The sequence below is a fragment of the Protopterus annectens genome, chromosome 9.part0 (genome assembly GCF_019279795.1).
Source record: "Protopterus annectens isolate FY-2018-M chromosome 9.part0, PAN1.0, whole genome shotgun sequence".
Classification (NCBI taxonomy): domain Eukaryota; kingdom Metazoa; phylum Chordata; order Ceratodontiformes; family Protopteridae; genus Protopterus; species Protopterus annectens.
The window spans coordinates 1524341041-1524366040 of NC_056743.1; the positions used below are offsets into that span (position 1 = coordinate 1524341041).

Consider the following 25000-nt stretch of genomic DNA (forward strand, 5'->3'; position numbering starts at 1 on the left):
AGGCCCCTTAGAGGGTGCCTGATTGAGTCATACAGACTCTGAGGGTGGAGATACAGGAGATATTGAAACTGGGAGTAATCCAGGAGTCCAGCAGTCCCTGAGCATCCCTAGTGGTGCTGGTACCAAAGAAGGATGGCAGCACCAGGTTCTTTGTGGACTACAGAAAACTAAACAGTCACACAGAGTCAGATGCTTACCCCATGCCTAGGACAGATGAAGCCTTTGAGCAGCTGGGTGGGGCTAAGTAGCCAACCACTGTTTATCTGACCAAGGGCTTCTGGCAGATGTCCATGACTCCTACTGCTAGAGAGAGGTGAACCTTTGTGACTCCTTTCAGATTATATGAGTTCAAAGATGCCCTTTGGGATGAAAACTTCCCCAGCGACCTTCCAGAGTCTGGTAGATAGTTTCCTAGTAGGAGCAGGAGATTATGCTTTTGCTTATGTGGATGGTATTGCTATCTATAGCCATTCCTGGTAACAGCACCTTCAGCATGTTAGGGAGGTCCTGGGCAGACTGCAAAGGGCATGGTTGACCATTAAGCCCATTAAGCTTCAGATGGGTATGGCAGAGGTCTATGAAAAGTAGTAAGAGCAGGCCAGAATCTGCCAAAGTTGAAGCTATTCAGGCAGGGTCTGCCCCTGTTACCAAAAAGCAGATGAGAGCATTCTTTGGGACAGCAGGGAAATATAGAAAGTTTGTTCCTAAATTATAGTACAATAGCTGGTCCCCTCACAGACCTGACCAGGAAAAATAAGCCAGATAAGGTTGTGTGAACCCTAGCCTGCGAGCAGGCATTCCAAAAGGTTAAAGAGGTTTTGGGAGGACCCACTGTGCTAGCCAGTCTAGGTTACAGCAAAGAATTTGTTGTGCAGGTGGATGCTTCAAACCATGGGGTGGGGGTTGTACTCATCCAGGCTTCCTCAGAGGGAGAAGAGCACCCTCTTGTATATCTCAGCCATGGACTCCAACCCAGGGAGGAATGTTATACAGATGTAGAAAAGGAATGTCTTACCATAGTATGGGTACTGAAGAAATGTCAGCCTTATCTGTGTGGAAGGAAATTTACTGTGGTTACAGTCCACAGTCCCTTAACATGCCTACATTGAGCCAGCCAGCAAAATGCCAAGTTATTAAGGTGGAGCCTAGGGTTGCAGGCATATGTGACATGACAGTGTAGCACTGTAGTGTGGTCAGCAATGCCAGTGCAGATGGGCTGTCAAGACAGGGTGTGGGTTAATGTATTCCCAGCCAGTCTTGTTTCTCTGAAGCAACGTTTCTCTAGGGTCAATTGAAAAATTAGCTTGAGTCTAAGGCAGTGCATGTGTAACATATGCCTGGATAGCTAACTGGAGTTTTGTAACTAACTATATGTCATTGGAATATCTAACTGATTTGTACAGATGTTTGTGTTAAAATGTATCAATAGTGGGGCTTATGGACAGAAAAGAAATGTACATGTATGTCAGACTGTAGCATAGCTCACTGGAGTTTTGTAAATAACTACATGTCGTCAGAATATCTAACTGATTTGTACAGATGCTTGTGTTAAAATGTATCAACAGTGGGTCCTGCTGGACAGAAAGGAAATATACATTTATATCAGACTGTATTGGTGTAACTGATGGAAGTGTCTATATTTTAACAGAGGATACTAGAAGAGAAGGGGTTAAGCTCAGCCCAGCTATCCTTAAGAAAAATAGCCTGAAATTAAATGACTTGGTTTAAGCCATAAAGGTTTTATCTCACAGGTCTGAATGCAGCCAGAGATGCAATGTCTTCGAAAAGCCTGGGCTAGGGTCCTGCTGTATTGTCCTTAGTGGTTAACTAATTGCTACCCTGGGGTGCCAGAGCATAGCTTGTTAGTTGTTAGAAAGGTGGAAGTGTTGAAATTGCTTTACAGTTTCCCGATGCTGTAATAAACCTTAGCTAAAGTTCTGTGTGTGTATTATGACACATCAGTGCCAGACCCTGGATCATTTTCTAGTTTCTAGTGAGGGGGTAGTGTGGGAACAACAGAGTCAGGTGACCAGATATGATGCCATTCTGTAGCCAACACTGAAATTGTATTTGAATACTAGTGGGAGATGTGATAATTGCACTCTGTTTTGGGGACCTGAGAAAGACACCCATCCACCTTCATATTGTCTTGCTTTATTAAGTAACTCAGAAACAGTAATTCTTCAGTCAGTTAGAAAAATATAGTGAGATTAGCTAAATGTAGTTTTTTTCTGTATCTGTGAGTTTTTCCATATGTGTTGTTTTTTACATTTTCTTTGATTGAAACTCTGGTGTTAATTTCAGGTAGATATTCAGTCTTTTCATGCTTTCTTTTTATTTATTATTAAATATATCTGGACCTTTCATTGTGGCAGGACTTTAACCTTTGAGAGTACTTGCACGTAGTTAGTGGTACTGTGGCTCCACATTCCTGAAAGTCTTGTTGCATGATTAATACTACCATTTGTATAAGTATTAATTTTACTAAGTGTAATTGGATACTCTTGTAAGAGCCTTAAAGTTGCTGGCTTTGGGTCTTCTGGTGGCAGTAAGTCTACCTTATAGTCTGGGTGGAGGTGTCAGAGCGGGCAAGCTGTGCCAGCCTTTCCCTGGTGTGTGAAAATCTAAATCTCAAAAGAGTGTGTGTGACAGCTATGTTGAACAGGGACACTGAGAGCACTGATTTCACAGAGGGTGTTGGAAAACTACTAGACTGAAGAATCAATACATTTCTAGTGTGGCATTGAGTGCTACTGTTTGTAATTCAGAAAACAACATTTAATTATGTACAGTATCAGATTAGGTTAGTTAAATGTGTAGTGGCCTACTGAGATAGAAGCCTGATACTTGTCTGTGTTGTAGAATCACTAACTAGTTGAGCACAAGGGACATGCATGTGATCTATTGCTTGGAGAGCAAAGGGATACATTCTAGCAAGTGCCTGTGTTACATACATGTTCCTGTTGTGCACTTCTCATTAGTAGCATTGTGCCTTGATCGTATACACTGTGGGTGACCAGAGAGAGAAAGAAAGAATACCTTAAAAATTGATCATCGTGGTTCCTTTTATTATGAACCCAGTTTCTCTGAACAAGATATTGCTGCAACTTTACATTCTAGTTTTTCTGGGTTTGGCCTTCTTATCTATTTTTGGTAACTTTAACAGAGAATTGCATGGAGGAATTACATAGTAAGCAGCCAGTGTGGCTTAATGTAATCAAGTATTGATGGTAGATCATGAGCAGAGCAGTAATTAAAAATTGGAAGTAAAACAAGAGATGACACACACTAGGCACAATTTACATTCTGCAGAGGAGGGTGGTGGTTGTGATTGTATGTGAATTATGTGACCCTTAAAGATGTTCTTCAGGTAAAGTATTTCCATGAACTCTCTGTATAGTTTTAGAAAAATAATACATTTTTTTTTCCTGTTTAGGGTCCTGAGCTAATCAAGAAAGCGAATGGCCTTCATGGTTTTATGAACTGGAAGCGTAATTTACTTACAGTGAGTATCTGGAGGTTGATGGTTACACTGTCAGACAGCACTGATCATGCTGTGAAGGCAGCCAGTAAAGTTCGCTATTTTTTTCCTTTCTTAGTGAAGTAGTATTTGTAACTTTTGAGCTGCAGACATACCTCTCAACTAGTATTAATTAAACTTGGCACTGGGATTTTTTCCTTCATTTTATCTTGATTTTTGTCTTGCTCCTTCTAAATTTATGGATTTTTTTCATAAACGTGCCTATTCAGTGGTTTAAATGTTACAAGTCATTACAAGACAACTGAAGTAAAATGGAGAGATTTTTGCCACAGCAGTCATCTACCTTTGTTGGACGTTCTTCAAAACTAAAGCTTTTCAAAACCACAAGGAAGACTTCAGTTTTTATTCAACTTTTGAAATAGGAAAATGTGAGATCGTAGGTAGAGGACTGGGTTTATTCTCTTAACTTGACTTGAAAGCTTGTCCGGTTAGATTGCGTTCGTTAGCTGGAATTCAATCTTTGTATGTGTATTTTTTATGGTTTAAATATTGCTAAACAACTGTACTACTGTACAGAAATTTCTTATGTACTGTAAGGGGTTTTGTATCTGAAGACCTTGCATTTTGAAAAATAAGAAAGTGCCCCTGTTTTTAACACTCTAACGATTTTAAGAATCAGTGTTTTGATTTTTAATCGTCCAAGGTTGTGAGAAATGGTTTCAAGTGTTCAGTTTCTATGGTGATTGCAGCCATGCTTACCTTTCATATAATTTCCTTTTTCTTCAAAAGAAGGCATATGGTAAATTGTAAAATAGATTGCACTGATGTTAAGGTAAAAATGTAATCCTTAAACATGAAATAAATTGAGGAAGAGCATTCTCTTGCTGCTGAGTGATACTGCTGGCTAAGAATGATGACTTTTAATCCAATTGCAGTGCATTTTGCATTCAGTCTTGAAAATGTGTGGAAATACCCCCCCCAGACATATCTGCCTGTCGATCTGTGCATTCATCTGTAATGTCTGGTTTCTCCCTGAGGCTTTGATGTGCTACTGACATGTATTACTAACATTTAGGTGTTAAAAACAGGTTATCTATTGCTGCTTTAAGAAGTTTCTGTCTTTCAGGACAGTGGTGGTTTCCAGATGGTATCATTAGTTGAATTGTCTGAGGTGACAGAGGAGGGTGTCCGGTTTCAATCCCCATATGATAAAAAGGAAATCTTACTAACGCCAGAGAAATCTATTGAAATACAGAATGCACTAGGTAAGTAAAATGGAAATGTTCAGTCCCATCCATACTTCTTGGCTGTCCAGATTTTTGCATAATTTCCAGATTTTTGCCTCATATTTTTGGTTTATTCCTCATAAAATTTGTGATTTTTCTGGTACATCACTGGGATGATCTGAGGATTTAAGTCACTAAATGATGACATACATTTGCGCTTCAGACTTTAAAACCTTCAGAAAATGTATGTTACACAAACCCTGTTATTCTAGCAACTTTCTAAGTTTATAAGAGCAATATTTAACATCTGCCCCTGTTTTTGGGCCTGTGTCCCCCTATTTTGTCAGGCTTTGTCCAGATATCTAGCACTAGAGGTTGAGAGGTATGGTCCAATTTTTTCTCATGAATGTCTCAGTTGTAGTCTTCTCCTTTGTTGAAGGGTGTCATTTTAATCAGTTTTGGAAGTACCTTGAAGTTGCCTCTTTGTTCTCTTTTGCTTACTTCAACACCATTAACCAGCAGGTGGCACTATCGTACCTTATAGACATTTTTCTATTTTTTTTGTAATCTTTTTGAAATGAATATTTCTTTGTCAGGCTACGTTCTAACCACACTCACAAGTCATACCTAAATCCATGAGCTGCAGAAATCCATGGAGTTTATAAGGGAAGTAAATCAGAAATATAACAGTTGTTAACATTTTGTTCTGGAACTTGTGCGGTTCAAAAAAGTTGTAATACAAGCCATAACTTCTGAAACAAATGTGAAGTACCCAAAACACTACAGCTGTATACAGTTTGACAATTTTAGGTTGATTAGTGGAGCCTAGATTTTTCTTACAGTGTTGCAAGAATTTACTGTTTAAATATAAACTGCTGTACAAGATGTTTGCCTTGATTACTGCTGCAGTAGCCTAAGAAATATGGGTTATATCTTGCATAGGATAAAACAGCCAGCCAGCTTCCAAAGCTTCAGGGCACATTCCATGCACCCAGATGTCATCTCGAGCAGAGATGACTAAAAAGGCAGGTTTGGGTGATCAAGCCTTTCAGAGCTTTCCTGCTGCCGTGGAGTCTGCTCCTCTGAGGCTTTTAGTTGGTGGTTGGCTTGTGTTGTTCCTTTGCTGGACAGACATACTCCCTTCAGGTGGAAAAAAACTTCCATTATAAACATCGTTTGTTTATTAACACTTTCCTGTTCAGGAAAATTATTTTAAAGCTAGGAGTCTGTATTTTAATGGACTGTTCTGAGACTATATTGCACGTCTAAATGAAAACACTTTTTTTCCTGTCAGTTTAAAAGTTAAAGTATTTAAAAACATTTTTTTCTATTGAGAAATTCTGTTTATTTTACTTTTTGGGGCTGGCTAAGTATTTTAAAGTGCTTATTTTGCTGTGTGTTTTTGTGAAAAAAAAAGAGTCTTTAAGTTTTGTATCGGCTTTCGCTGCTTGTTTTCCCCAGAAAAGAGGCACTGTTTTTGTCTGGACCATAGAATAATCTGTTGGTCCCACAATCTATCCTTCCAACCACAAAAAGAAAAAGGTAAGCTAATAAGTTATGCCACCACGGCAGTCTAGCAGTTTGCCTCGGCCACGGGTGGGTGACCCTGCTGTAGCCATTTGTTGTACCTCAGACCACTCATCTTTTACCCCAGATCCCTCAGGTGTAGCACCTACAGCCACTGTGGACCAGGGGTTAGCCATGTCCTCTGCAGCTGTTGGAGTCCCCTCAGTGGGCAAGGGAGAGCCACTCTTGTTGGTCTTGGGAGAGAGAACAGGGAAGAATTCCCTATTTTGTCTGAATGTTGTACCCATCCCTGGGGAAAGTGCTGCTGCTGCCATTTATAAAATTGTTGGCCCCATTTTTCTGTCAAAAAATAAACAGAAAAACTAAATGTATATCTACTCCTCTTCGAATTTTCTTAGATAGGAATAGTTTTCTGGGTCTGGTTGAGGGGATTTTGCTCAGGCTATTGATCCTTCTTAAGTGCTTTCAGGTAAAAGAATCTAAAGAGATTCAAGCTTCTTAATCTGGACAGGAAGATGAAGGGACAGATACAGGGTTTTCTCCTTAGGTTTCTGATTCAGACTCTGAGGAGACCTCATCTTCTGATTATCCCTTTAGGGGTTCCTGTCTCTATGAGACTACTTCTAGTATGTGCCAGTGTTTTAACTGGGATTGCATTGAGGCTTCTCAGTCCCTCAGGAAAATTTTATGAGCTGTTACAGAATTAATTTCTTGTGTGTCTATGTCTGTAATTTTCCTGATAGCAAGCCTGCTGCCCTAAAAAGACAGATAGAATGTATACAGTTCTCTGTCTTTTAAGTTTTTATACACTGTTCCCAAACCTTACCCAGCAGCTATAGTTTTAGTTAAGCCTATTGCTGTTAAACAGTTAGTTAACTCCTGTCCTACTCTTTTTGATAAGAGTGGGAAGATTATTGAGAAATGATGAAATATTGTATGCTTCTGCAACTTTGGTTTTCAGAATTTTGAATTTTCATACTCACATGTTAATGTTTATTCTGACTAATTTTGAAAGTATGAGAAATGTTTGGTATGCAGTTTCTTCTTGTGAATAAAAATCTGGTTTAAATTATTTAGCTAATTATAGTACCAACCCAGCCACTGGAGATGCACAAGCCAGTGCATTTCTTCGTGCCAGTCCCAAGCCCGGATAAATGGGGAGGGTTGCGTCAGGAAGGGCATCTGGCGTAAAACATTTGCCAAATGAGATATGCAGAAACCAATACAGATTTACATACCGGATCGGTCGAGGCCCGGGTTAACAATGACTGCCACCAGTACTGCTAGCCGACAGGGTGCTGACGGAAATTGGGCTACTGTTGGCCAAAGGAGGAGAAAGAGAAGAAGATGGGGAAGGCATGCCCAAAGGCAGGAAGAGAGGAGAAAGGTTAGGAGTGTGGTAGTGAGGGTAGGAACTTTGAATGTTGCAAGCATGACTGGTATAGGGAGAGAGCTAGCTGATATGATGGACAGAAGGAAGGTTGATATGTCGTGTGTACAAGAGACCAGGTGGAAGGGAAGTAAGGCCAGGTGTATTGGAGGTGGGTTCAAATTGTTTTATCATGGTGTGGATGGGAGGAGAAGTGGCGTAGGGGTTATCCTGAAGAAACAGTATGCCAAGTGTTTGGAGGTGAAAAGAGTGTCAGATAGAGTGATGTTTATGAAGCTGGAAATTGATGGTGTAATGATGAATGTTGTTAGTACATATGCTCCGCAAGTTGGGTGTATGATGGATGAGAAAGAAAAATTTTGGAGTGAGCTGGATGAAGTGGTGATGACTGTACCCAAGGGCGAGAGAGTGGTGATTGGAGCAGCTTTCAGTGGACATGTTGGTGAAGGGAACAGAGGGGATGAGGAAGTGATGGGTAGGTATGGTGTTAAGGAAAGGAATGCAGAAGGTCAGATGGTAGTGGATTTTGCAAAAAGGATGGACATGGCTGTGGTGAATACGTATTTTAACAAGATGGAGGAGCATAGGGTGGCATACAAGAGTGGAGGGAGATGCACACAGGTGGATTATATCCTATGCAGGAGGGCCAGTTTGAAGGAGATTGGAGACTATAAAGTGGTGACAGGGGAAAGTGTAGTTAGGCAGCATAGAATGGTGGTCTGTAGAATGACATTGGTGATCAAGAAGAGGAGGAGGAGTGTGAGGGCAACACCAAGGATCAAATGGTGGAAATTGAAAAAGGGTGATTGTGAGGTGGAGTTCAGGGAAGAGTTAAGACAGGCACTGGGTGGCAGTGAAGTGTTACTGAATAGTTTTATTTTATTTATTTATTTATTTATTTTATAGCTGAGTAACTACAGCAGAGCTAGTAAGGGAGATTGCTAGAAAGGTGCTTGGTGTGACATCTGGACAGAGGAAGGAGGACAAGGAGCCCTGGTGGTGGAATGAGGAAGTACAGGAGAGTATATACGAAGAAAGAGGTTGACGAAGAAGAAGTGGGATTGTCAGAGAGATGAAAAAAGTAGTCAGGAGTATAAGGAGATGAGGTGCATGGTAAAGAGAGAAGTGGCAAAGGCTAAGGATAAGGCGTATAGAGAGTTGTATGAAAGGTTGGACACTAAGGAGGGAGAACAGGACCTGTGCCGATTGGCTAGACAGAGGGACCAAGCTAGGAACGATGTGCAGCAGGTAACGGTTATAAAGGATAATGAGGGAAATGTACTCACTAGCGAGGAGAATGTGTTGAGCAGATGGAAAGAGTACTTTGAGGGGCTGATGAATGAAGAGAATGAGAGAGAGAAGGCTGGATGATGTGGAGATAGTGAATCAGGAAGTGCAATGGATTAGCAAGGCAGAAATAAGGATAGCTATGAAGAGGATGAAGAATGGAAAGTCTGTTGGTCCAGATGACATACCTGTGGAAGCTTGGAGGTGTTTAGGAGAAATGGCAGTGGAATTTTTAACCAGATTGTTTAATGAAATCTTGGAAAGTGAGAGGATGCCTGAGGAGTGGAGAAAAAGTGTTTTGGTACCAATTTTTAAGAATAAGGGTGATGTGCAGAGCTGTAGTAACTGCAGAGGGATAAAACTGATCAGTCACAGCATGAAATTTTGGGAAAGAGTAGTGGAAGCTAGGTTAAGAAGGGAAGTGATGATTAGTGATCAGCAGTATGGTTTCATGCCAGGAAAGAGCACTACAGATGCAATGTTTGCTCTGAGAGTGTTGATGGAGAAGTACAGTCAGAAGTGCATTGTGTCCTTGTGGACTTAGAGAAAGCATATAACAGGGTGCCTAGAGAGGAGTTGTGGTATTGTATGAGGAAGTCGGGAGTGGCAGAGAAGTATGTAAGAGTGGTACAGGATATGTACAAGGGTAGTGTGACAGCGGTGAGATCTGCAGTGGGAGTGACAGATGCATCTAAGGTGGAGGTGGGATTACATCAAGGATTAGCTCTGAGCCCTTTCTTATTTGCACTGGTGATGGACAGGTTGACAGATGTGATCAGACAGGAGTCCCCGTGGACTATGATGTTTGCAGATGACATTGTGATATGCAGTGAGAGTAGGGAACAGATTGAGGGGACCCTGGAGAGGTGGAGATATGCTCTAGAGAAAAGAGGAATGAAGGTCAGCCGGACTAAGACAGACTATATGTGTGTGAATGAAAGGGAGGATAGAGGAATAGTGAGGATGCAGGGAGTAGAGTTGGCGAAGGTGGATGAGTTTAAATACTTGGAAACAACAGTTCAGAGTAATGGCGAGTGTGGAAGAGACATTAAGAAGAGAGTACAGGCAGGGTGAAGTGGGTGGAGAAGATTGTCAGGAGTGATTTGTGACAGATGAGTTCCAGTAAGAGTGAAAGGGAAGGTCTACCAAAGGCTAGTGAGACCAGCTATGTTATATGGGTTGGAGAGAGTGGCATTGACAAAAAGGCAGGAGTCAGAGCTGGATGTGGCAGAGTTAAAGATGTTAAGATTTGCACTGGGTGTGACGAGGGTAGACAGGATTAGGAATAAGTATATTAGAGGGTCAACCCAGGTTGGACAGTTTGGAGACAAAGCCAGAGAGGCAAGATTGAGTTGGTTTGGACATGTGCTGAGGTGGGGTGCTGGGTATATTGGGAAAAGGATGCTAAGAATGAAGCTGCCAGGTAAGAGGAAAAGAGGAAGGCGTAAGATAAGGTTTATGGATGTGGCTAGAAAGGACATGCAGGTGGTTGGTGTGACAGAGCAAGATGCAGAGGACAGGAAGAAATAGAAACAGGTGCTCCACTGTGGCGACCCCTAACCGGGAAAAGCCGAAAGAAGAAGAAGTTGATTATAGTACCATTCGCTCCTGTCTGTTTTCAGTGTGTGTATTAGTCTGTTGATAATTCTTCCAGGACTATGGCCTGTGGTATTGTTTTGAGGAGGTTTGCCTTTCTACATTCTCAGAACCTCTGACGAAGGTGTGAATAATGAGATTTTAATCTCTCCTTTTGATAGAGTTTCACTTTTTGGTTCTTTTTCTGCAGAGCTGATTAAAATGTGTAATTTATTTATTTATTTATTTCTTGACCGGGAAAGTCCACTGGATCAAAGACCCATTTTCAGTGGTGGCCCGGGAGGAAAGCCCCAAAAACATAATGTAACAAGCAAGAAAAACATTTTCACAGGTAGAAGTTGAACTATTAAATAGAATAGACAAAGTTAATGCATAGAATGTTGACACATATTAATTTCAAGGTTAAGAAACAAATGGTGGAAAGTTAAATACAATGCAAATATAATCAGCTTGTATCATATTTGATGTATAAGAGGATAGGTTAGAGGTTAGACAGTTTTGTGTAGGAGTTGACACAGAGGTGAAAAGGACTGTGACTAAGACATGGTGATTAGGAAGTGTGGGACTGGAAAAGGACATAAATTGAGTGGAAGTTCAAGATAAATTGTTTGCACAGTAACAGAAAGAGAAAGGAAAACGTAGTGGTAGAGATTAGGACTGATGGTAATCATAGAATTAAGGTGGTTTTGGATGATTTAAGCAGGTCAAGATAAGATTATTAAGATAATAAGACTTTGGTTTAGTTTTAAAGGTATTTAAGGAGTCTAGTTGAGTGATGAGAGGGGGTAGGCTGTTCCAGAGTTTAGTAATCTTATAAGAACATAGGCTCTGTCTGTCTCTCTTGTTGGGTTTAGACGTATATAGAAGTTGCTTGGATTCCGGCGTGTAGCTCGCAAGACAGTTCCCTGCGAGCTACATCGCCGAAACCAAACAGCTGCAGCAGCACGTTGCCGTAGTGCACTTTGGCTGAAAAGCATAGCCGCTGCAGCTGTAATCTATGAATGGGCAGATACAGCCGTATGGGATGTGTAACGCATTCCTTCTTCTCATTCAAGGAATGTATTTATTTAATTATTTATTTATTTTGTTGTCAGACTGGGCATCAGTTAACCATGTTTCAGTGGATGTGAAAGTTGTTTTTGTGAGCCTTTGTAGGTTGGATAAGTTACCAGAGGTGGAGATTATGGTGGAGTAGTCGGCGTACTGGACAAGGTTGCTTTGTAGGCATGCTTTATGGAGACCGTTTATGAATATATTAAACAGAAGTGGTCCTAGAATTAAGCCTTGGGGAACTTCTGTGTTATTGTCAAGATGGTCCAATAGTTTGGTTTGCCATTTTACAGCTTGTTTCCTATTTTGTAGATAGCTTGAAAACCAATTAAGTATATATAGGGGAGCAGCCTATTGATTCTAGTTTTTGCAGTAATTTGGTGTGTGACACAGTCTCAAAAGCCTTGGATAGATCTAATAGGCTCACAGAAGTAATAAGGTCTGCAACCAAGGCTTTAAAAATAGTATCTGTGAATGATAGTAGGGCTGTAGTAGTGCTGTGGGCTGGAGAAATCCATGCTGGGTGTTGGAGAGTAGGTTGTGGTTTAGGAGGTACTTTAGGAGTTGGGTATGTATAAATGTCTCTAAGATTTTTGATAATGGGGAAAGAATAGAGATAGGTCTGTAGTTTGAGAGATCAAAGGTGTTGCCACCTTTGTGTAGTGGGGTGATAATTGATTTTTTTCCACAGTAGGGGAACATATGACTCTGTGATCGATTTATTAGTATGCTTACAGGGTAGGCAATTGCAGGGGCTGTGAGGTGTAGAAATTCTGGAGGTAAATTATCAGCGGAGAGAGAGCACGGTCTTAATTTTTTGCGGAGTTTAAGTATTAGTGAGGTTTGTACGGGTTGTATAGAAAAGGATGGGGTAGAGGGAGTGCTGCAGTTGATGTGTCAGATTTTGGTGAGAAGAGCTGATGATTTCCTGGATGGGGCTTTTGGGGATTTCAAAGTTGTTATGGATAGCTGTTGAAGAGAGGTATTGAGCAGGTTTTGAATGGTGAACATAACTTGTGTATTGAACATTTGGGCAATTTGCTGTGGCGCATTATCTGTTAAAGGGGATGGGGTTTGCATGGTACCAGGAGTAATTAGGGTTGTGACAGATTTCCAGAACTTTTTTGGACTATGACTTTGGCTGGATTGTTGTATAGAGAAATAGTTTTTTTTTTTTTTTTATCATTTATAACTAGCTTTTTGATTTTGTTACGGAGCTGCTTATAGATAAATTCCTGATTTGATAAAAGGTGTAAGTTAATTCAGTGAATTTCTAAGGATTTTCTGCCCTTCTTTTTTATGTTTTCTAAGGAATTCTCTAACCCCTCCTTTTGGCAAAACAATAAGGGTGTTCCAAAAAACTTCAAGAACCCCCTAAAAACAACCAATGTTCAACAAGTCATTTTAACTGTTTAATGGTCTTTGTTCCCTCCTCCAACCCTGGCAGTCCCTTTTCCATTCCAGAAAGTCTTAATATCCACTTTTCTCTTTGGCAACAGATAGTTTTAGGCAAATGGTTTCTGAAGATTGTTACAGATGGCAGTGAGAGGATTTTCCACCTTTCCATAAGGTGTTTCCTCATCCACCAGACGAGACACTTTTAGCTCCACCTATCCTTCATTACATGCTGTTCCAGATAGTTATAGAACTATTTCCTCCTTCACAAGTTGTGAAAGGTTTTTTAATCGGGGATGTTTTTACTGCAAAAGAAAGAAGATGCTTTGAAACCAGTTCTGGATCCTTCTTTCTTAAACGTATTTGTGATAGCACCTAAGTTCAGAATTATGTCACTTTATAATCTGTTACCTCTTCTTCCCAGTTCAGGTTTCCTGGTAACATTAGATTTAAAAGATGGTTATCACATTACTATTCATCAGGCCTTCAGGCGTTTCTTAAGGTTGTGTGTGTCTGGCTCACTTTATCATTGCCCTGCCTTACCCTATGGACTATCCACTGCACCAAGTGTCTAGATCCAGTTACAGCTCATTGCAGGCCACAGGGTATCCACATTTTTCCATATTTAGACAACTTGCTTATCCTTGCAGAGTCTTTTTCGAAGTGTCAGGAAACTGTCACTTGTGTGAGAGATTTCTTACCTAAGCTGGAATTCCAAAAGAACATTCAAAAGTCCTTTTTGACTCCTTCATACAGGATTGTGTTCCTAGGGTGTCTGCTAGACACCTCAGTTTAAAGGCATCTGTATCTAGATATGTTTTTAAGGTTTTCCAGTTAGACTTCGATCACTGCAAGAGAGTACCTCAGGATTTTGCGTCACATGTCGGCTATGACTTTCATGATAACTCTGGCAGGACTCCACATGAGAAAGATACAATGGTATCTGATGTCTGTTTGGTGCCAGCACCAGCATCTTTTGTCTTTTCAAACTCCAGTGCTGGGGTTTGTCAGAGAAGAAATTACTTGGTGGAGACAACAAATATTCCAAAATTCTGTTTTCCCTTCTCCTTCCAGTTCCAACGCAGACAGTCATCACAGGTGGCTCAGTCTTTACTTGGCGGGTAGTTTCAGGAGGGATAAATGTGCAAGATGTGTGGAATACCTAGGTAGATGCAAGCATGTATATATAAAAGACCTCTTCAAGTTGTTTCAGACAGGTCCACTGTCTTGTGGTACATCAACAAGTGGGGGTGGGGGGGCCAGGTGATACTCATTTTGCAGACTAGCCATGTTAACTTGGGATGTAGCTTCACAGCAGAATCTCACTCTACAGCCATCCTTCATTCTGTCAGAGCAATATTTTGTGGCAGACAAGCTGAGCAGGACAGTGCAGATCCTCATGTATGTATACTAGATTTGGGGGTCTTCTAAGATTTGATCCATCCGACGGCAGTTGCTCTAAATGACCCATTGGCCTCCTCTGAATAATCAGCTGGCAAGATTCTGCCTCAGGACTCCATGCAAGAAGGCCTGGAAGACAGTTGCCTTTTCTTTTCCTTGGACAGGAATGTTCCTGTATGTTTTCCACTCTTTCCAATGATATCCAAGGTACTTCTGAAGATTCAGAAAGAATCCCTTAAGATCATTGTGGTGACTCCCTTTCTGGTCCAGGCAACAGTGGTTCTTCCTTATTTTGGAATTGGCCAAGGGCACTTACCACAAGTTCCTCATAGACTGGATCTACTCACATAAGATCAGAGGTGTTTGATGCACCCTGACCCCAGACAACTTCAACTTTAGGCACCTGTTTACTGAGGACGTACAGCAGGTACTAATGGAGGCAAGAAAGCCTGCAACTAGAACATCACATATTAGGAATTGGGAAAGATTTTCTTGTTGGTGCCAACAACATAATCAGCAGCGATTCATGGCTAGTTGCTCTCTGGTTTTATAATATTTGTGTGACTTACTTTCCTGTGGCCTTTCTTACTCCTTCTAGGTTCATTTGTCAGCCATTTCAGCATGCCTACCATGGATCCTCCTCTTTCAAGACAGTCTCAAGTCAAAAGGTTTTTGAAAGGGGTTTTGCTTAAAAGGCCACCAAGAAAACCGGCGGCCCTTCTTGATATCTTAATTTTGTGTTAGAGTAGCTAACGCTTGTTTCATTTGAACCAGCTAATGATGACTTGAGGTTCTTAACATGGAAAACAGTTTTAATGATTGCTCTAACTTCTGCAAGAAGAGTGTTTGAGTTGCAAGCTCTATGGTGAGTCAACCTTATCTCATTTTCCACAGAGACAGAGTTTCTTTAAAAACTAATCTTTCTTTCTTTTATACCAAAAATGGTATCCCAAGTTTACTTTAAGTGAAAAGATCCATTTCCCCAATTTTCTTTGCTGATCCTAAAAATGAGGGGAAAGGGATACTCCATACCTTTGATGTTCGTTGACAACTTGGGTACTATCTTGACAGACATTAATCTTTCAGATTCTCAGATGTGTTGTTCATTTCTTATGAAGGTAAGAAATAGGGACAACCTGTCAGTACAGACTATTTCCAATTGATTGTCTAAGGCTATTAGCTTTTGTTAATTTCACCACAAAATAACTATTCCAGGCAGGGTCAAGGCCCACTGTACCATGGCATTGGCTTCATCTGTGGCTTTATAGAAAAGGTTGGATTCTAGATGTATTTGAGAAACAGCAAGTTGGTCCTGTATACATACTTTTTACAAGGCAGTACAAGCTTGATTCTTTCTCTAGGTTTAGATACGGCATTGTTAGAACCATTCTCCAGGAGCTCCCCTTTCACCTCCTCCCAAAATGCTTATGTTATGGTAATCTGCCTATATATAGCTTGGACCACTGCAGCAGTGATCATCTTGAAGAACATAGGACAGTTGTGCAAGTAAACTTAATAACACAAAAAAATGGACAAGCCCAGCAAATAGCTGTACTAAACACCAAAGCACCCAGGCTGGCTGCAAACACCAGGACGACCAAAAATACACAAATAAAGTTTATTGATTAAACACTTTCGTCTCCTACACCAGACCACTGACAATCCGTCTTAAAACTAAAACCAACCCTATTGGTATTTTAAAATTGTCATGATAAATTACCATTCCAGTCTTAAAGGGACAACAAGATAAATGCACAGTAAGACAAGGTAGGTTACACAGAGTAACAGCAAAGTAAAATTAGTTAAAATACACCACAAGATAAATTTGTGAAATATCACATGTAAAAATATTTGGGTTGAACATGTTGCCCACAAATAAATGCATTTGAAAAAATACACATTTAAAAGAATATATGTATAACTCTACTGAAATAAAACATATAAAACAACTTTTAACATATTTACTGTACTCTAATGCTTTCAACTTGTGGCCTGGAGTAATGGACAAATAATCATTTATACCTGGTAGTGCTGCTACAAGTAAACTTAATTGCCACCTCAAGTATAAATCTCAAGATGCACTTGCTTGAAGCACTCCTCAAAATGGAGAACATTGACATTTGTGCTGTAACAGAGACCTGGTTTAAAGCAGCAGAAAGCACCCCAGTGCTACCAGGCAATAACTTATTCCACACCTTTCTGCCCCAGAACATGGACCGAAGTTCCAAAGGTGGTGGTGTTTCCATGTTCTTAAAGGATATGCACACCTCCAGGCTAGTAGCCCAGCATAATGCATCTGAGATACTTCAGGTACAACTAACACTTCAGGTCGTAGCCTGCTGTAGGTCCCCAACCATGTCCCAAACCATGTCCCAAGACTCTCACTCCATGTTCCTAAGCACCCTGGAAACTATTAGGGTCCAACCCAACACTCATGCTAGGTGACTTCAACTACCCTCCCATCAACTGAGAAAACTACTCATGCACCAATACACTGGCCCAACATTCCCTGGACCAGCTCATTCTTACCCCCACTAGAGGAAGCAACATCCTTGACCTGGTTATTACTGACATGGGCAACTGTTGCTCTACACCAATAGTCAATTCCTCCCTGGTTAGATCCGACCACAAACTAATCGCTATGGAAATCCATAGCTCACCCACACCCCCTGCAAAGGTAACCACCATGAAAAACTTCTCCAAAGCTGACTTTGGGCTCATAAAAACAGAGGTGGCTAACTTCACGGCACCCATTTCAATGGAAAATAGATGCATGACTGCCGAATTATACACCAATGCACTGTACGAACATGTACATAAATGTATGGAACTAGCCATATCCTACAGAACCAAGACACTCTCCTCCAAAAAAAGGAAGCCAATCTGGTAGTCCCCTGCCATTAATAAACTGTACAATTGAAGGAAGAAACTGTTGCAGAAAAAGGTGAAATCCCAAAACTGGAAAAACTCCCTTATTAGCCTCAACAAAAAGTTAAGATCCCTCATCAAAACCTCTAAAGCCAGCTATGAAGACAGAATTGCGGCAGACACTAAAAGAAACCCCACAAAGCCTTCTGTAGTTATATCAAAAATCTCCATGGCAATACCCAGGTTTGCTCTGAGTTACTGCACAATAGTACCTCATATACTGAGCCAACAGATATTGCCAACATATTGGCTGACAGATTCACTGCCAACTTTACCCCCTCCCCAAAGGACCAATCACAATACCGGAGGAATGCCAGACACCCAGCATTACTGCAGCACAGGTTAAAGCTGCATTGTCCAAGGCCAAGAATACAGCTTCCATGGGACCCGACAATATCCCTGGATGTGTTCTACATGAACTACAAAGTGAACTGGCACCACATCTGTGTGCCCTGTTCAATCACAGCCTCACCTCAGGCTTTGTCCCTACTGAATGGCACACTACTACAGTCATCCATCTCCATAAAGGGGGAGTGAATACAGACCCTGGGAATTATCACTCCATTAGCCTGACGAGTCTGATATGTAAGGTTATGGAGTGCATCATCATGGACCTAATTAACAAGGATATAGGGAATCTCCAAACTCTAGATCCCATGCAATTTGGTTTTGTGAAAGATAGATCATGCCTGCCCAACCTGGTTGACTTCTTTGCGTCAGTCGCCAGAGGTGTGGATGAGGGCAAGGCAGTTAATACAGCTTACCTCGATCTGGCCAAGGCCTTTGATACCATTCCCCACTCAGGAATTATTGATAAACTCACCAAACTAGGCATCAACCCCTATATCACTAGATGGGTTGCAAATTTGCTCACAGATAGAACCCACGGCGTGAAAGTAGCGGACTCCAAGTCAGACTGCTGAACAGTCACTAGTGGAGTCCCACAAGGATCAGTCCTGGGTCCTGTCCTGTTTGGCATCAACTTCTCAGAAGTCCAGGCCAACATGGAGGAACACTGACTGACCAAGTTCACAGACGACTGCAAGCTGGGAGCAATTATTAACTCCCCAAGTGATGTAGACATCCTACAAAAAGGCTTCACTGAGACCAATGACTGGTGTTGAAACCATGGCCTTAAGCTTAATGTCAGAAAATGCACCGTTGTCCCCTTGGGTAAAACCTCAGTTTCCACTAATTACCACATCGATGGGAGCCCACTGAACACTGAAGGCATTATAAGAGAGCTAAGGACACAGGTTGACAGCAACCTGTCCTTCGACCACCACATTGCCACTGTGGTCAGAAAGTTCTTCTGTGTGGCACATCACATCTCATTACCAAGGGCTTTGCATCCAGGAAGAAAGAGGTCATCATTTCTCTCTACTCTTCCCTCATTAGGCTAGTCATCGAGTATAATGCCCCAGTTGGCATGTACCTCACTAGACACATGCAGCAGCTGGAAAGGCCACAAAAGTACCTCATGAAGAGGATCCTAGGCCTTAAACACATGTCCTACACGGACAGACTCAAAAAAAAACTCCAGCTATTCTCTGTCTCATGTCGTCTACTGAGAGGCGATTTCTGCTTGACTTACAAAGCCATGTCTAACTCAGCTCTGTTAGAAATGCTACATCTAAGAAATCCCAATCCCTCTGCACCACACACTCCAGAGACCTCAACCTCATTACCACAATCAGCAGAACATGCTGGAGGGACAGGTTCATAATCCAGAGACTGCCCATGCTCTGGAATAGACTTCCCGTACATGATGAGTGGATGGGAAATAGAAAGTTCACCCCAGGGATCACTTCAGTGGCTCTACTTGATAGAGGCACTGGGAACTAACGTTGGGCAACATGATGCCAGGGCACTTCTATGGGCTAGGCTTGTAAAGGCTCCAGGGCCATTAGCCTAGTACACACCTATGAACCTATAAACCTATGAACTCACAGTATTTCAATTTTAACCCCAGTCTCTCCCTCTTTCATGGTGTATAACCTATTCCAACACTCAAAATCTAAAATAAGCCCCTTTACGTGCCTGGCTGTGTTTGTATAAAGAATTGAACTTTTTTCTACGAATAATTTTATATAGGTATTCATAAATCCTCTGCTTTAAACTATGTTCTGTCTTACCCACATAATATGAGGGACAAGAAACACAATATGCTAAATAAACCACTCCCCTGGAAAAACAGTTGTGAGTTAGTTTAATATCAGACCTAAGATGGGACAACTGTCCGGTGTTGGCAGTAAAATGGCACTGTGGGCATCTCCCACATTTAAATGTACCATATTTTGATCTATTAATAGCCCTTCCAGAGAGGTTTGTGCCCTTTTCAAATATGTTCTTTAAATATGGACCTCTCCTATAACTAAATTTTACTGGTTTCTGAAACACTTTTAAACTGTTAGGCATGGGCGAAAACATGTCCCAGTACTTACAAAAATATTTCTAATTTCCTGCATGTCCTGATTGTACCTAAGCATGACAAGATTTTAGAGGACAATTTTTATAGGGGGCTGTTGATAATGGACTGTATGATTTTTTGAAAGTAGAGAAATTTTTCATACCCAACATTTTTGGCATTCCTAAAGTTCACAAAAGCACCACTGACCCCCCCCCCCCCCCTTGAGGCCTATTGTTTCATCTGCAGGGTCCAAGACACAACTGTTAGCCATTTATGTGGACACTAAGCTACACCCGTTTTATAGGCTGTACAACCATATATTGTTGGACTCTTGGGATTTTCTGATTCAAATGGGGAGTTTGGATTTTGACTCGGGCTACCATTTTATTACCAGTGACATAAAGGATCTTTTTTCTGTTATCACCCACACATTAGTTCTACAATGGTTCAAAGAAATTGTGGTAGAATTTGAATTCTTAAGCCCCAGTGAATTTAGACTAGTTTTGGAAAACACAGATTTGGTGTTTAAGAACATTTTTATTTACTTTGAATGTGAATATTACCAGCAAATGGATGGTGTGGCCATGGGTGCTGCATGCTCCCAGATATTTGCTAGTACAGTGTTATTATATTGGGAAAAACATTTTTTATTTCCATCGTCCTTTTTCATCAATATCCAAGCATATTATCGATTTTTGGATGATATATTTATTGCTTGGAGTGGGTGTGTGGAGGAAATTGAGGTCTTTATGACATTTATTAACAGCACCACTGAGTTCCTTACTTTTACTCATAATGTCGAGAGTTTGCACACATGTTTTGCATGTTAGAATTTTTAAGGATGTGCAAAATTGTAGGTTTGTATCCAAATTGTATAGAAAGGATCATTTTATGTAGTACTTATTTACATTTTAAAAGCAATCACCCCTTTCACCAAAAGAAAAATATAGTGAAGGGTCTGATGGTGAGGGCTGCAAGAATGACTTCTGTTAAGGAAGATTTAATGGAAGAGTTAAATTTTATTGAATCTCTATTTTGGCCCGAGATTTCCCCAAAACTCTCATCAAATCATTAAAAGACGAAATTCTTGATGGATGGGGGAGCAAATTTGTACCCCTTATTAGGTCACCCCAACCAGTACCCCACATAAATAACTTCACTTCTCAGGATGGCTGGGGGATTGTGACCCAGAAGGAACCTTGCAAACTGGGAATCTACGTAGTGCTTAGGTACAATCAGGACACGCAGGAAATTAGAAATATTCTTTGTAAGTACTGGCACATGTTTGTGTCCATGCCTAACAGTTTAAAAGTGTTTGAGAAGCCATTAAAATTTAGTTATAGGAGAGTTCACAATTTAAAGAATATATCTGAAAAGGGCACAAACCTCTCTGGTAGGCCTATTGATAGATTAAAATATGGTATAGTTAAATGTGGGAGATGTCCACAATGTCATTTTATTGCCAAAACTGGATAGTTGTCCCTTCTTGGGTCTGATATTAAACTAACTCTGCTAAATACTACAACTGTTTTTCCAGGGGAGTTGTTTATTGTTTCTTGCCCCTCATACTATGTGGGTAAGACAGAACATAGTTTAAAGCAGAGGATTTATAAACACCTATATGAAATTAATCGTAGAAAAGAATCCAACGCTTTACACAAACACAGCCAGGCATGTGAAGGAGCTGATTTTAGATTTTGGGTGTGCGAACAGGTTATATCCCATGAAAGAGGGAGTGATGGGGGGTTAAAATTGGAATACTGTGAGTTGAGGTGGCAATTGTGTTTACATGCAGGAGCACCACAGGTTTAAATGATCATTTGTCATTACTCCAGCCCTCAAGTTGAAAGCATTAGAGTATTGAAAAGTATGTTAAAAATTTGTTTTATGTTTTATTTTCATTAGCATTATACATATATTCTTTTAAATGTGTATTTTTTCATATGTATTTATTTGTGGGCAACATATTCAACCCAGATGTTTTTACATGTGATATTTTACAATTTTATCTTGTGTATTTTAACTCATTTTACTTTGCTGTTACCCTGTGTAACCTACCTTGTCTTACTGTGTATTTATCTTGTTGTCCCTTTAAGACTGGAATTGTAATTTATCATGGCAATTTTTTTACTACCAATAGGGTTGGATTCCATTTTATTTAAGATGGATTGTCAGTTTGAATATATTATTCTGATGAAGTCTCTGGTATAGGAGATGAAAGTGCTTAATCAATAAACTTTGTATATGTATTTTTGGTCATCCTGGTGTTTGTAGCCAGCCTGGTTGCTTTGGTGTTGTATAAGTAAACTTTCCATAACAGGAGATGTTCGAATGATCACTGTTGCAGTTGCTGCTCCCTTCCTCAACCTACCTTGTTTTTGGTGTGTTGTTTATATCAAGATGTGGACTTTTATTTTATTTTTTTTGTTCTTGTGACGTCCTTTCTCTGGGCTAGTGATCAAGGAACCTCTGTCCTCACCATAATGACACTAGCGGGGAAGGTTCACTGTGAGAAAAATAGACACACACAGTATTTCAGATGCAGCTCTCTGCACCAAGTACATTTTCCCTTTAGAGCATACAGGGAATGCACACTCCAGTCCTGGTGCTGGTCTTTCTCTCCAGGCCCCAAATAAGACTCCTGACTGACCACTGTAGAGTTGGGTCCTTAGCCAAGTATTTCAAGCCAAGCCCTTCACCACCCTCTCTGTGAAGTCAGTGCTGTCAGTGTCCCTTTTCAAAGTAGCTGTCACACACGCTGTCTTTGAGATTTGATTTACAGACACACACACACACACACACACACACACACACACACACACACACACACACACATATACGGGAAAGGCTGGCACAGCTTACCTGCTCTGCCACCTCCACCCCGACTATAAGGTAAATGTACTGTGACCAGAACACCCAAAGACAGCTACTTTAAGGCTGTTACCTGGGTACCCAATTACACTTAGTAAAAGTAATACTTATACAAATGGTAGTGTTTAACCAAACAGCAAGACTTTCAGGAACGTGGAGTCACAGTGCCACTAAATAAATGCAAATACTGTCAGAGGCTAAATATTTTCTAAAAGACCAGGCCCAATGAAAGTTTTAGATATATTTAGTAATAAGTAAAAAACATGAAAATACTGAATTATCAATTTACAATAAACACTGGTATTCAGTCAAAGGAAGTATAAAAAAATGACACCAATGGAAAGACTCAGACAGATACAGAAAAAAAACAATATTTAGCTAATCTCACTATATTTTTCTAACTGACTGAAGAGTTACTGTTCCCTAGTTACTTACTAAACTAAAACAAGATGTACGTGGATGAGTGTCTTGTCAGGCCAAAAACAAGAGTGCACACTTCACATCTCTCACTAGTATTCAAGTACAATTTCAGTGCTGGCTATAGAATGACATCACATCTGGTCACCTGACTGTGGTACTCTCACACTACCTTCTCACTAGAAACTGAGCCAAGATCAGGCACTGATATCTCAATACACAGAGGACTTTAGCTAAGGTTTATTACAGCATCAGAAACTGTGAAACAATTCCAACACTTCCACTCTTCCTGCAGAAACTAACAAGCCATTCTATGGCACCACACAGTAGCAATTAGTTCATCACTAAAGGCAGTAAAGCAGGATCCCAGCTCACGTTTTTCACAGATATTGCGTCTCTGGCTGCATTCAGACCTATGAGATAAAATCTTTATCACCTAAGCCAAGTCATTTAATTTCATGCTATTTTTTTAAGGTTAGCTTGGCTGAGCTTAACCCCTTCCCTTCCATTATTCTCTAAAATATATACATTTCATCAGTTACAACAGTACAGTCTGACATACATGTATATTTCTTTTCTGTCCAGTGGGACCCGAGCAGCTGGACAAATGCATGTTTAACACAAGCATCTGTATAAATCAGTTTGATATTCAAATGATGTATAATTCTTTACAAAACTCCATTTAGCTATGCTAACATATATTACACATGCACTGCTGTACTCCCCTGGCACAACTGGCACTACCTCACATCATCACATTTTCTAACACTGCCCTTAAAGGATTCAGCCTCCGTCTCTCTTTTGGCATGAAAGCTGTAAAGGACTTGGTTCCCAAACCTGTCTTTTTAGTCAGCTCGAGCTGACAAACTGTTTGGGCACAAGGAATGTGCCCTGAAGCTTTGGAAGCTGTCTGGCCATTATATCCTATGCAGGGTATAACCTTTATAGTGTAGGCTACTGTGGTAGTGATCATTTGAGCATCTACTTTTATTGTAAGTTTACTTACACAAGTGTACTCTATCATTTTGCTGAGAAAGAGAACATCTTTATCAAGGTATGAAGATACCCGAGATGATTATTAAACCTAGATGTACAAAATAATTATATTCTGTTTAATTCTTGTGTTATTAAATCACCAGTCACACAGCTAAACTGTAGTTTACATTTAGCTGAAGTCCTTTAGAGGATGAGGAGGATAATTAGGCTAGCAAGACAAATGATGAAAGTTTGCTTCCAGAGGTTTAATTGCAAAGAGAAGTACAGCAGTGCTGGAGTTTTCATTTAGTTTTTTCTGATTGTTTTTTCAGAGTGACCTTCTAACTCTTTGTTTTAATTTGTTATTTGGGATGTTTTGCAGTCACCCTAATGATAATGGACATCAGCTGGGTATAACAACCCTGTATTTCTTATGCTTAGTCAAACACTCTGCTTATGCTATGCTGATGAGGTCATAACAAGGCTGACATATGCATATCCATAGCTAGTGGGGTTTGGTTTTATTGGCCTGATATTGTCCATTAAAACAACTTCAAATGTAAAAGTCATGGGCAATCAGAATCGCCATATAGCTGAAACACCTGATGTTCATAAGGGTCATTTGCATATATCCCATGTGCCTCTGTTACAGGAGGCTTGGGAGGTCACTCACTGGAAGTTCTAGCTTGGCTGGAGTTTTCATTTAGTTTTTTAGAGGAAGGAGTTTGGAATGAGGTGTAGAATGGAAGGTAATGAGGGAAAATAAATTTATTATGTTAGTGGCTTTATGTGATGGCAGAAGAGAGGTTGTTAGAACTGTATTGAGTGAGAGAATAAGATGGCTTTTAGCAGTAGATAAGGAAGAATTCCAGGGTGATGTGAAGGAAGCGTTGTTACTAGAGATAAATGATAAACAAAAGAAGGTGAGGTCAAGAAAGAAGTTGGTGAAGTGGGGAATGAGATTCTCTCAGATGCTTGTGCTGGGATAATCCTTAAGGGGGGTTAAATAACTTAGCAAAGGGGTAATGTATGTAGAAAAGGTGTTG

The 25000-nt window shown here is 40.5% G+C and overlaps 1 protein-coding gene across 3 annotated transcripts in view; it reads left to right on the forward strand.

Moving 5' to 3' along the window:
* Positions 1–25000, forward strand: part of QTRT1 (queuine tRNA-ribosyltransferase catalytic subunit 1) — a 351133-nt gene that overhangs the window by 22174 nt on the left and 303959 nt on the right. For all 3 annotated transcript variants that reach the window (XM_044084474.1, XM_044084475.1, XM_044084473.1), the window contains exons 2-3: positions 3437–3505; positions 4608–4746. In XM_044084474.1, the coding sequence (XP_043940409.1) occupies positions 3437–3505; positions 4608–4746 (208 nt within the window). The remainder of the gene's footprint in view (positions 1–3436; positions 3506–4607; positions 4747–25000) is intronic.